We start from the raw sequence: 13,584 nt of genomic DNA on the forward strand, positions 1-13,584 counted from the left end.
TCTCCTTAACTGACTCAAACTCATGTTTTCTTTATTAGTGTCATTTGTGTTTGGATAAGTACGAGTATGATTAGGAATCGAGGCAGCGTTCCATGAAACTGTCACAAGTACAAGTTTACCAACAACCCATTGAAATGCGTGTTTTAAATTAAAAACATTATTCAATGGGATTTTGGGGAACTTGTACTTTTTATGGTTTCGTGAAACTTAGCAGTGTTTTAACATTTTAAACATTTTCATGTGTATGTGATGGCATGGAGAATTCTCATGATTATACCTCTTTTGATTTGAATGAGAATTGTAAAAAATGAATGAGAAATAAGAAGTGAGAAGGTGTGGATGAAATACAGTTGATAGAAAAATGACAGAACAGGAGAAGGAGAGAGTAGAGATGAAAGAGAGATACTCGGTCACACTGTCAAAGTGACTCCTCACTGACCAGGGCCCGTTTCACAAAACTTGATATCAATAATAACTGCCACAGATCTATGCCAAATCTGCTCACAGCCAATTAAATGCAAGGATTTAAGTAGCTTATAATAATTGTGAAACGGGGCCTATTTCTTGGCCATTTGAGGGTCAGTGTGACTTTTCAATTTGGTCTGTTGACAATCTTGTGATGGCCGTTGTGGTTGAGGTACATGTATATACTGAAGTCCTAGTGGAGAATGAAAGGAGGAGTAAGAGAGGCATGAACATAAGTTGTGAATATTCGGAAAGAAAAGAGAAAATCGGGATTAGGAGTGATAGGAGAGGCATATGATAAGAAATGAACCCAAAAAAGAAAAGACAATTGTGTAATAAAACGAATGAGAAGGGACATGGGAGACAAATTAGTTAAAGAAAGTGGTATTGAGAGATTAAGAGCACAATAAAAATTGTCGGAGAAAACGAGATAGAGAACTAGGGAAAAAGTCTTGGAAATGTGCTGATTTGAGGGAAACAGAATTAGGTAGAGAAAGAGAGAGAGAGAGAGAGTGATGGGGAAGAAATGGAGAAAATAATTTATCCAAAAATATTAAAGAATAGATTGAGGAGATGGGTGATTATATCTTGGTATAAAGCTGAACAAATTACTAATTAGGGAGAGAAATTTTTCACTTTTTAGAGTACCGTATTCCATAAATTGTTTTGAATTTCTAATTGATGTGTCTTCTATTTCCTGGAATTATCTCATGTCCTTAAATTTCCTTGACAAAACCCAAAAATTCCTGCAACTTCCTAAATTTGTTGATGTCATTCATTATGAATATTGCGCCTTAGTTTCAAGAAAAGTGCATTAGCCTTAAATATGTCTAAATATTGAATATGTTTTAATTCATATGTCATTTTTTGCTCAACTGATTACACAAAATATATGCAGGTATACATATAGACTAAAAATAATTATTTACAACATTTAAGTATTTCCACAATATTTCGGTCAATCTATCATGTATATTCTTTTCTCGCGAAATGATTTGACTTAGATGTAATGTTTATTTCGTTCTGTATTAATCAAAGACTACTCGCGGACAAAATAAAAGTCAGGTGACTTCTTCACGTTAGACGCTACACATCAACAAAAGCAAAATGTTTTGTCGAATTTTACCCATTTTCGTCCTGGTAGCATCATGTTTTGCTGCCTATACTCCAGATGAAGTACTCACATTACCTGGTATTCCTGCTGGAGCTCCACCTTTCAAGCAATATTCGGGATATCTGAATGCGACCGGTGACAAACAGTTCCATTATTGGCAAGTATAAATTATAACGCTACAGTCAGTGGCCAGTGCAGTGCAAGCAAGGCCATGCCAGCGAAGCTAGGGCGTCGGCAGCCAGCGGCACGTTTGTTGGTGATGAATGGTTATCCCTTTCAGTAGACCGAATTTTCCGTCTCTTTCGTTTGTTAGCCTCTTATTGGGGTAGGGTCGGCCGGCTCTCTCTTTAGAGACGGAAACCGTCTATACACATTCCCTTGATAACGCCACGGCCATTTCAGGTCGTAGCGTTTTGCCCCCAAAATCCCCAAAAATGTCATTTTACCTCGTAGTCTATAGATCTATATCTAAATGTAAATTAGGCCTAGGCTATAATACATCGGTTCCACTTACTAACTTGATTGAAATAATCCGTTTAATGGTCCCTTTTAAGGAAATTATGGGTCAAAATCGACATCCATGTTGAAAATCTTGCAAGCCGTGTTAAACTCTCGCTGCCGGAGTCATCTAAATCAATCTCATCCCTTCTAGTCTACGCCGAAGGCAAAATGATTATGAAGGAAAAACTGTAATAACGCCATTACGAACGTGTAGATGGCGCACAGTTTTTCCTTCATAATCATTTTGCCTTCGGCGTAGACTAGAAGGGATGAGATTGATTTAGATGACTCCGGCAGCGAGAGTTTAACACGGCTTGCAAGATTTTCAACATGGATATCGATTTTGACCCATAATTTCCTTAAAAGGGACCATTAAACGGATTATTTCAATCAAGTTAGTAAGTGGAACCGATGTATTATAGCCTAGGCCTAATTTACATTTGGATATATACGAGGTAAAATGACATTTTGGGGGATTTTGGGGGCAAAACGCTACGACCTGAAATGGCCGTGGCGTTATCAAGGGAATGTGTATAGACGGTTTCCGTCTCTAAAGAGAGAGCCGGCCGACCCTACCCCAATAAGAGGCTAACGAACGAAAGAGACAGAAAATTCGGTCTACCCTTTCAGCAGCTACAAGAAGCAATTTTTGGATGACATATGCTGTGATGTGTGTGCAATGTGCCTCTGTTTTATAATACTAGCAAATCACTGTCATTGACATTGACTTGTCATCAGAAAACAAATCTGAACCACATCAGTAGCAAATTTGCTCGATAACTGACCAGACTGCATATTTTACCTTGCAAAACTAATTGCTCAACTAAATAATTACATCACCTTACAATAACACAACAGTAATCTCATAATTTTGACATTCTTATTGTTTTGGGAATCATTTAGATGTCATATTGTCAAGAATTTTTGACTAACTTTGAGTGACTTTAAGATTGATAGACTCTATTTACCTAGAATTTGAGTTAACTTTAATTTTTCGGCATTCCTTTTTACATTTTCCAATGAAAATGCACACCACTGTCATTCTAAATGATCTTTAAATAATTCTGCATCAGAAATATTGCATTTTAAGGTATTTTCATAGGTATAGAAAACAACGATTCTGTACTGGTATACATCCAAATGTCAAACTGCAGGATGCATAACAGTCATGGCTGTGCCACCACCAGCTGCATTGAACATCGCCGCATTGGCATGCATGTTTACGTGCTCATGGCATGATTGACTTTAAAACCTGGTATTATAAATAATTGAATTATAATTCTAACTATTCAAATACCTGTTTGCACAGTATAATAGGCCTAGTCATAAGATATAGATTCTACTATATTATCATCCCACCCTCTATTCAAATAAACCATTTTTTCCACAGGTTTGTTGAGTCCCAGAGTAACCCAGCTCAAGACCCTGTCGTCCTGTGGTTAAACGGTGGACCAGGGTGTAGCTCATTGGATGGATATCTCGAAGAGTTGGGTCCATTTCATGTAAGAATATAATGTTACAGTAAAATTGCTTTGTAGTTATTTTTCATGTACCTTTATTTCTTGGAGTTGTATAAGGTCAAACTTAGGAAAATTTGCTGGATTAACATAATATGAAAAAGCACCAAATCTCTGACTGTACACAAATGTAGAATTTTGTTTTTAAAAAAACTCAAAATTCACCCAGATTTATACATCTTTGTTTACCCAGCTATCATACATGTTTTATGAAATCTGTTTGGTAGAATAATTAGTTATAGTTTTGAACATTCAGAGTAACCTATTATTCATTCTGTGAACAATTGCTGTTGGTTGTTGTTGTGATTACTGCAACAGAATTGCAACATATGACCATGGGTATATGCCTATATGGGATTATAATTTTATGATTTTGGTATCTTAATTGTTGCACACATTGATGGTATATATAGAATATCTTAGTCACACCAACGAAACCGACCCCATATCAACTACAAACTGGACCCCCAACAATAACAACAGCAACAACTGGCCAAGTTTGGGAGTCTGAGGTATATTTATTATCAAGTCTGGACTTTCATTGCATTCCTTGCAGGTGAACAACGATGGTGCCACTCTGTACCTCAACGAGTACAGCTGGAACAAACAGGCCAATGTCATCTTCTTGGAGAGTCCAGCCGGTGTTGGTTTCTCTTATTCACCTTCAGGAGACATCAAGACAAATGATGACAAGGTATGTAATAGGGTAGAACGCAACTAGGTTTCACCAAGGTATAGCCAGTGTGCAACCAGGGTGCATCTGGGCAGGGTACAATATGAGTGCAACCAAGATGCAACTAATGTGAGTCCTGGTATTGCTATGGTGCAGTCGGGATGGAAGCATGTTCCATCTAGGGTGAAGGGTACTTTGAGGGTGCAACCAGGTATTGCTATGGTGCAGTAAGAATGGAACTATGGTCTATCCATGGTGAAGGGTACAATGAGGGTGCAACAAGGGTGCAACTAATGAGAATCTATGTATTGCTATGGAGCAGTCAGGATGGAACTATATGGTCCATCCAGGGGGAACGGTACTATGAGGGTGCAAGTAGGGAGAAACAATGTTACAACCAGGAGGTACATGTATCTAATGTGCAACCCAAAGGAATTAAAAATATACGTAACAACAACAACAACAACAAGTAGAAGAAAATAGCTCGAAAGTCTACAAGATAAAAGAGTTTTCATGCAGACTGTTTACATGAAAAAAGTTAAGAGCTGGCAGATAATTATACAGTTGGTCATTGATTATTTTTTACATTAAGAAACGTGTAATGAATGATGAAATAGTAATGATAGTAATAGTAATGATGATATAGTTACCGGTAAACAAAACTCTCCCAATGATATCCCATGCCAATTGAAACTACATATACTGGTACATATTTATGATGTACCTGCTGTATATTTTGATCCTTGTTACCTCAAATTTATTTAAGATTTGATATACAAGTACTGTTGTTTGCATATCTGTATATCCTCATAAATATTATGTTTATTCTACGCAAACAAACCAAACAGAACCCATTTGAAACTTTCCTTTTTTTTTTTAAATTACACTGAATTCTCCTTTTGTCCTTCATCTATCTGCTTAGGTGGCAGAGGACAACTTCCAGGCTCTTAAGAATTTTTTCGTCAAGTTCCCTGAGTACCTGAACAACACATTTTACCTTACCGGAGAGAGCTATGGAGGCATCTACATCCCAACTCTAGCTGTGAAGATCTTGAATGGAAATACATCAATTAAGATGGAGGTTAGTTAAATACAGGGGAAAAAAAATTACATGGGGCGGAAAAGTACCCCCCATTTTCTGTCTTCATTGGTTCTGTAGAGTTCCTTTCTTTGGTGAAATTTAGGTTTATATTGCAAAATGAAGACCAGAAGACCAGAATGCATTCACTTGCACATTATTACAATTTAAAATTAACAAAAATATGATTTTGTTATCACCTTCAAGTGATTTAGGTTTATTTAGGAATGGTTATGGTAGATTGATAAGAATCGATTGGATAATGGAATAACTTTCATTTGACAGCTTTGTCTCTTACAGGTTTGAGGTTAACCGCTAGAAGTACATTGTCAGAGTCCTGCAGAAAGGTTTGCTTTTATATGCATTGCAAAATAAGTTAAATGCAACTTGCTTTTTCTTTGAATCAGAATCATGTATCTAAGATTTGGGTTTGTTTTTCGGAAGTGCATTTAATCACATATAATCACATATTTTTTTTTTAGATGAAACGAATCTACGTAACAACAACCTTTGTCTGTTTTGTATTTCCAGGGTTTTGCCATTGGAAATGGTCTTCTGAACATAACAAGCAACGTCAATTCTGCTGTCTACTATGCCTACTACCATTCAATATTCGATCAGGAGTAAGTCCATAACCCCCGTTCCACGCACCCTATACAGATTTTGGTTCATAATGAAATATCTGTCCAAACTGGTTGGGAAATTGATATATCAATATAAATTGTGATATACTTTTTTCTCTAAGAAGTGCATTTTTTGTTAAAGTAGATATTTGTACCCCATATACATGTACAAAATGTACTGATGATGTTATTGGTTGGGTCTTCCCCTTATGATTTTCTTTTTTTGAGCTTGTTGAATTAGGATTCATGCACAATTCATATGAGGGGCTTCACAAAGGCATATGGATGAATTTGGTTACATTACGAAAATGATCTATTTCAATAACTTTAATCAGGTGCAAGCAACTCGTCATGATGCAATACTTGATGTGAAGAAGTAGCCATTAATGTGGATAGATTTGTGAACTGGTCTGTTATGCTTGCAGAAGAGTTCTTTTTGTTCTGCTAGTAATTCTCTTGTAGGAGAATAAAAAAAAAAGGATGGAAGCCACATGGCTTAACGTGACCATGTCTGTGTAATGGTTTCTGTTGAGTTTTAGTGCTCCACGTACATTGGACAGTGGTTTGGTGGATAATTGAATTTGTGACGTGTACATAAGCAATAGTCTTTGTATTATCTATGTTATTAAAAGGAAAATCTATATTCTATTTTGGAAGATCTATATTTTATTTCTGTAACTTTCTCAGAAAGTTCCCATAAATGTTATAGGTGTGAAATTTTAAAACTACTTTTTGTAAATTTGTCAAGTTTTAGTTTGTGATTCATAATAGGTGTTGATGACATATTTTAATGAAAATTTTACAATTATTGTTGGTATGTTCTTTGTTCCAGCGTTTGGAACGATCTTCAGACATATTGTTGTCAAGATGGAGTTTGTAATTTCTTCCAGCCCACAGACCAGCAATGCAAAGATGCTGTGAGTATACAAACAGTCATTTACTCACTTCTTATATGATTTTCTACTCATCATTATCATCATCATCATCATCATCATCATCATATTAATCAACATCATCATCATCATCATATTAATAAACATCATCATCATCATCATCATCATCATCATCATATTAATCAGCAACATCAACATCATCATCATCTCATCAACATCATCATCATCTCATCAACATCATCATCTCATCCTCATCATTATCACAACCATCATCATCACTATCATCAACACCACCATCATCATCATCATCATCATCATCATCATCAACACCATCATCATCATCATCATCATCATCATCATCATCATCATCATCATCACCATCATCATCATCATCATCATCATCATCATCATCATCATCATCATCATCAACATCATCACCACCATCATCATCACCATCATCATCATCATTATCATCATTATCACCATCATTATCATCATCATCATCATCATCACCATCATCATCATCATCATCATCATCATCATCATCATCATCATCATCATCATCATCATCATCATCAACATCAACATTATCATCTTCATTTCCCATTGTTTAGCATCCGTTTTTCCTATGTTGTGGGTTCAGAGTTTTCATTTCCTCTATGGCCTTTGTCTAAGCCTTCTGATCTTCTGGGCGAGGCTAGATAGGCTAGTGCCTAGTTTCTTTTGTAGTATATCCTTCCAAGTTAAGTAAAGTCTGCCATGGGATTTTGAGCTGGCAACCGGGAAATTCTTTGGATTGTGGATTGTCATTGCACCACTCTTGTTTGTCGCAAGGAACACAATTTTATGAAGTCTTATTTTATGAAGTTCGGCAGCCTTGTATGCTGGTCTTACATAGCTGAAATACTGCTGTTGCTTTTTGTAAATTTCATAACTGTTTCCACGGGCCGTTTATCTGTTCGTTACACGTAACAAAGAGATAAGCGACTTGTGTACACGGATAGGAAATTACACGCTAACTCCCAGCACTATATGCCCGTCACGATTATGAAACATTTTTGTTATGACGTGATCCATCCCTTCCAAGAAGTGAAAAATAATAGCAGCTCTGGTTGCCCTTGATTTAACGCAATCACAATGACAGGCCTGTAAATTCTACAAGCACTTGAAATTCTTTAATTATGATAAATTCCAAAATACTCTTTGTTTTCATTACACAGAGCTGCCAACCTTGTGGGACCCCAAAAAGAAACCATGATGGCAAAAAAAAGGAATTCATTAAAACGAAACTTACAACCATGCGCGACACACTTCCAATGCAGAAATTCCATTTTTCATGCAGTTTTTTTTCTTCCATATTAGGACCTATAATTTATTTACAAGTAGGTATTTTGTTGTTGTCATTTTGGTAGTATCAGCATTTCATTCTTTTTGAGAATATTTTTCTCTTCAAGTATGTTTTAACCTTAGTTTTCTATTGACTTTGTGATCAAAATAACATTTTAGGTCAGTTGTTTGGCAGCTTTATTACATTACTTGAATACAAAGTCATTTTAAATTCCTCTTTCTCTTTCACAGAGTGATGTAGCCAATTCCTTTATATCGAGCAGTGGCATCAATACGTACTCTATATATCAGGACTGTGCAGGAGGCATCCCGACCCAGCTCAAGAGATACCAATTCGACCTTCGGTCTGCGCTGGGAATCCATTACAAGATTCCAGATAGGGGATCAGTGGCAAAAGTCAGTTTTCTTCCACGGATTTCAATTTTGTTTCTGTAGCATTAGAGTGTCATCTGTCCTTGGAAAAATAACTACATGTATATCTACCGCAGATACCAGTACACTTTTAAATTACACACTGGTTTGAAAAAGTTTACCCGAGTATAGGTACAATGTACATATTTTTCCAAGGTGAACGGCGAGAGGCCAAAAAGTGGATTATTTCTCGCCTTTAAAACCCCACCTGGATTAAAGTAACAAGATATCTAATTTTAAAGGGATATATCAGTTTAGGAAACACCCCCCCCCCCTCTCAAAAAATGGAATGGAGTCTCTTATTACCAATCATGTGAAAGAGTATGTTTTGACTAATACGATGATGATATGGTGATACAAATTTTGCCGGGAAACCGCCTACTAATTGATATATTTGGTAGATTATTATATCTATCCAGACCGGATAGATATCGCGCATGTGTCGCATAGTCCCATCCCAGGTCGGAATTCCAGTTGAAACCAGTAGGCAACTGGTACCAGTTAAAACCAGTAAGTCAACTGGTACCAGTTGAAACCAGTAGATTCAACTGGTTTTTAATATGGAAATTGAAACAACGCTAACTGAGACCAGTTGATTTACCAGTTGAATTACCAGTTGATTTACCAGTTCAATTACCAGTTGATTTACCAGTTGATTTACCAGTTGAATTTCCAGTTGAATTACCAGTTGATTTACCAGTTCAATTACCAGTTGATTTACCAGTTGATTTACCTGTTGAATTTCCAGTTGAATTACCAGTTGATTTTTCAGATGATTGTCCAGTAATCAATCAACTGATAATCAATAATCATTATTAGCATCTGGCCACCAACTTGACCACATATACTAACTCTTGCAATTACCCCATCACAATGATCATTTGAAGTAGATTACAGATGTGTATTGTGTGATTTGACATGTAATGTTCGTGCATACATATAAACAAATTTATACACTTTATTTCTGGTTAGTAATTACATATATATCAATATATCTCATTTTACGTCTTAAATCAGATGAAAAACATGATCAGACATGTGTAATATATTTGTCAATAATTAACTAAGAAAATCTAAATCACAAAATGTATGTGCATTGTCACATTTGCTTGAAAGATCATGATAATTATATTTTCTGTGAAAACATGCAAATCATGAATATTCATAAGATACATTGAACTGGTTTTTCAACTGGTAAATCAACTGGTATTCGTACTGGTTTTCAACTGGTAAATCAACTGGTAATTATCTACTGGTTTTCAACTGGTAAATCAACTGGTAATCTTACTGGTTTTCAACTGGTAGATCAACTGGTAATCATCTACTGGTTTTCAACTGGAATCAACTGGTAATCATCTACTGGTTTTCAACTGGTAAATCAACTGGTGATCATCTACTGGTTTTCAACTGGTAAATCAACTGGTAACCATACTGGTTTTCAAATGGTAAATCAACTGGTAATCATCTACTGGTTTCAACTGGTAAATCAACTGGTAATATCAACTGGTCTCAGATGTCAACTGGTATTTCTACTGGTTTCCAAATTGTATCAACTGGTATCAACTGGTACCAGTTAAGACCAGTTGAGACCAGTTCAAACCAGTAGATACCAGTTGGAAATCCTTACTGGTTTCAACTGGTATCAACTGGAATTTCGACCTGGGATATACATCTTTCTGTGTACAGTGCTTGTAACTTTACCAAGACTGGGCCAAATTTTTTATCATTTTGATGATTCCAGAACCTTGCAGTACACACCAATACTTATATACTAGATGATCAACCTTTTCTGATCCATTCCACAACATTTCTTTCACAATGCAACCAGAACTGGTCTTTACCTTTAAAGGAAATTTTCTAAATATTTTTTTGAACTGGGCATAAATATTGTCGCATCTTGTATTCAAGGCTGGTTTCCATAGTGATGGCCATGGAAACCAGCATTGAATAGGCCATACCCATTTTCATGAAAAATCGCATATGGGTCATAAATATCACTTATTTATTTTTAGTAATAAGAGGTATTAAGTATTGTACATATTATTATTCATATTGTTTGCAGGGTGGAGCTAATGTTTCTTTGAGTTCAACGCACTATGCTTCCCATGGTTTTATGACTCCTAAAGAAGTGAACGCTGGATGCTCTAATTCCACCGCTGTGACAACTTATCTTAGTCGGGACGATGTTAGGCTTGCTCTCCATATCCCTGTGACTGTACAACCCTGGCAGGTCTGCAGGTAAGGTCATTCAAATAAATATACATGTTTAGCGTCCCCGCCGCTTCCTTTGGGGGCCGCCTTCTATTTTTTTTTTTTTTTTTTTGGTTGAAATTTTTTGATTTTTTTGTTGTGGAAAAACACACTGCTAAATTGGATCTATTTCTGATTTTTATGCCTCCGCCACCAAAGGTGGTGCCGGAGGCATCATGTTTTCGGGTTGTCCGTCCGTACGTCCGTCCCGTTTGACCGTTATCACAATATCTCAAGAACCATTTAAGATTTAAACTTAAGACTCAGGAATAGTATTTATCACCATAGGAAGACGATCTGATTAGATTTTGGAGTACGTAGGTCAAAGGTCACAGGTCACAGAGGTCAACTTATGAAATTCCTTGTATTGAGTTTGTTAGCGCGATATCTCAAGAACCATTTGAGATTTAAACTTCAAACTTAAGGATAGTATGTATCACCATAGGAAGACGATCTGATTAGATTTTGGAGCACGTATGTCAAAGGTCAAGGGTCACAGAGGTCAACTTATGAAATTCCATACATTGAGATTGTTATCATGATATCTCAAGAACCACTGGAGATTTAAACTTCAAACTTTGTGATAGTGTGTATCACTATAGGAAAACAATCTGATTACATTTTGGAGCACGTAGGTCAAAGGTCAAGGGTCATAGAGGTCAACTTATGAAATTCCATACATTGAGATGTTATCATGATATCTCAAGAACCACTGGAGATGTAAAAACTTCAAACTTAAGGATAGTATGTATCACCATAGGAAGACGATCTGAATAGATTTTGGAGCACGTAGGTCAAAGGTCAAGGGTCACAGAGGTCAACTTATGAAATTCCATACATTGAGATTGTTATCATAATGTCTCAAGAACCACTGGAGATTTAAACTTCAAACTTAATGATAGTGTGTATCACCATAGGAAGACAATCTGATTAGATTTTGGAGCACGTAGGTCAAAGGTCAAGGGTCACAGAGGTCAACTTATGAAATTCCATACATTGAGATCGTTATCGCGATATTTCAAGAACCACTGGAGAATTTTCACTTCAAACTTAATGATAGTATGTATCACCATATCATAATATCTCAAGGACCACTGGAGATTTAAACTTCAAACTTAATGATAGTGTGTATCACCATAGGAAGACAATCTGATTAGATTTTGGAGCACGTAGGTCAAAGGTCAAGGGTCACAGAGGTCAACTTATGAAATTCCATACATTGAGATCGTTATCGCGATATTTCAAGAACCACTGGAGAATTTTCACTTCAAACTTAATGATAGTATGTATCACCATATCATAATATCTCAAGAACCACTGGAGATTTAAACTTCAAACTTAATGATAGTGTGTATCACCATAGGAAGACAATCTGATTAGATTTTGGAGCACGTAGGTCAAAGGTCAAGGGTCACAGAGGTCAACTTATGAAATTCCATACATTGAGATTGTTATCATGATATCTCAAGAACCACTGGAGATTTAAACTCCAAACTTGTTTAAATTGCTCTATGGCGGGGGCTTCATTTTTGACTGCGCGCAGTCAAAATTCCATCTAGTTTTTTTTTTTTTTTAAAGGTCCTCCTCCTTCCTATTTTTTCGAAAAAGCAGGACACTGAACATATTTCGTTTTTTATTTGGCCTTAGTGCAGAAGGACTGTGTGTCCACATCTCAAATGCACTTTTAACCTGGATTAATCAAACACATATGAAACTAGACCAGTTTGAAAATTTTTAATTTTCAGCCAAACTAAATGATGTATTTTTTTTTTGTAAAGATATACCATACAAGTAAGATCATTGATGTCTTTCCTGGGGATCTAGTAATGATTACTTTATTTACCTGTTATTAGTGAATGAACTACAATACTTGGAATCCAGTCTGTATGCATTACTTGTTGCTATGTTAGGCAAGCTTTCAGGTTGTCAAGAACAACCTTTGTTTAAAAAGTGTGCATAAAATTTGAATATGTTAAATAGTAAACCGGTCTATTGCATCCTGACTGTTTCTGTCACAATATAATCGCATGACCAGGGTCCCATTTCACAAAATTTGTCATCAGTAACAAATGACAGTTTTTGTTATAAGCCAGTAAAATCCTCGCTTTTGATTGGTCATCTGTTTTATATCAGCCGATTTGTGACTAGTTTTGTAATTTATCATTGAAAAAAGGCTTTGTGAAACGGGTCCCAGTACTCAACTGTATCTTGCATGTCTCTAATGGATTACTATATTAAAGCACACTGCCATTGTCATCTGTCTTTCTACCAACAGCGACACGGTCGCTGCCAACTACACCATGCAGTACCAGACAGTGAAGCCTCAGATCCAAGCCATGCTCACCAAATACAGAGGGCTCTTCTACAACGGTGACACGGACCTTGTCTGCAACTTCTTGAGCGCGCAGTGGTTTGTGAAAGACCTGCACCAAGCAGAGAAGACACCCCGGCGCCCCTGGAGGGTGGGCTCGCAGGTCGCTGGATTCGTCCACGACTTCTTGAATGTGACGGTTGCCACGGTGAAGGGGTCGGGTCACTTTGTCCCCCAGTTGAAGCCAGCACAAGCGTACTATATGATCACACAGTTCTTGAATAATCAACCACTGTAAGATCGATTTAGCCTGTATTGTTCTATCTATCTATCTAAGTATCTTCTCCCGGTTTGGAGGTTGATTGCAACATCTCTCCATTTCATCTTCTGCCATTCTTGTG

The 13,584-nt window shown here is 36.6% G+C and overlaps 1 protein-coding gene across 1 annotated transcript; it reads left to right on the forward strand.

The window, feature by feature from the left end:
- The first annotated feature begins 1,161 nt into the window (after positions 1–1,161).
- LOC588485 (lysosomal protective protein) lies at positions 1,162–13,584 on the forward strand. Its single transcript, XM_788166.5, has 9 exons — positions 1,162–1,736; positions 3,471–3,582; positions 4,154–4,291; positions 5,193–5,351; positions 5,880–5,971; positions 6,804–6,888; positions 8,443–8,607; positions 10,685–10,860; positions 13,148–13,584. Exons 1-9 carry the CDS (start codon positions 1,573–1,575, stop codon positions 13,479–13,481), a joined length of 1,425 nt encoding a protein of 474 aa, XP_793259.4. The 5' UTR covers positions 1,162–1,572; the 3' UTR covers positions 13,482–13,584.

This window comes from Strongylocentrotus purpuratus, unplaced genomic scaffold, assembly GCF_000002235.5.
Source record: "Strongylocentrotus purpuratus isolate Spur 01 unplaced genomic scaffold, Spur_5.0 spur5_scaffold_8, whole genome shotgun sequence".
NCBI classification, from domain to species: Eukaryota; Metazoa; Echinodermata; class Echinoidea; order Camarodonta; family Strongylocentrotidae; genus Strongylocentrotus; species Strongylocentrotus purpuratus.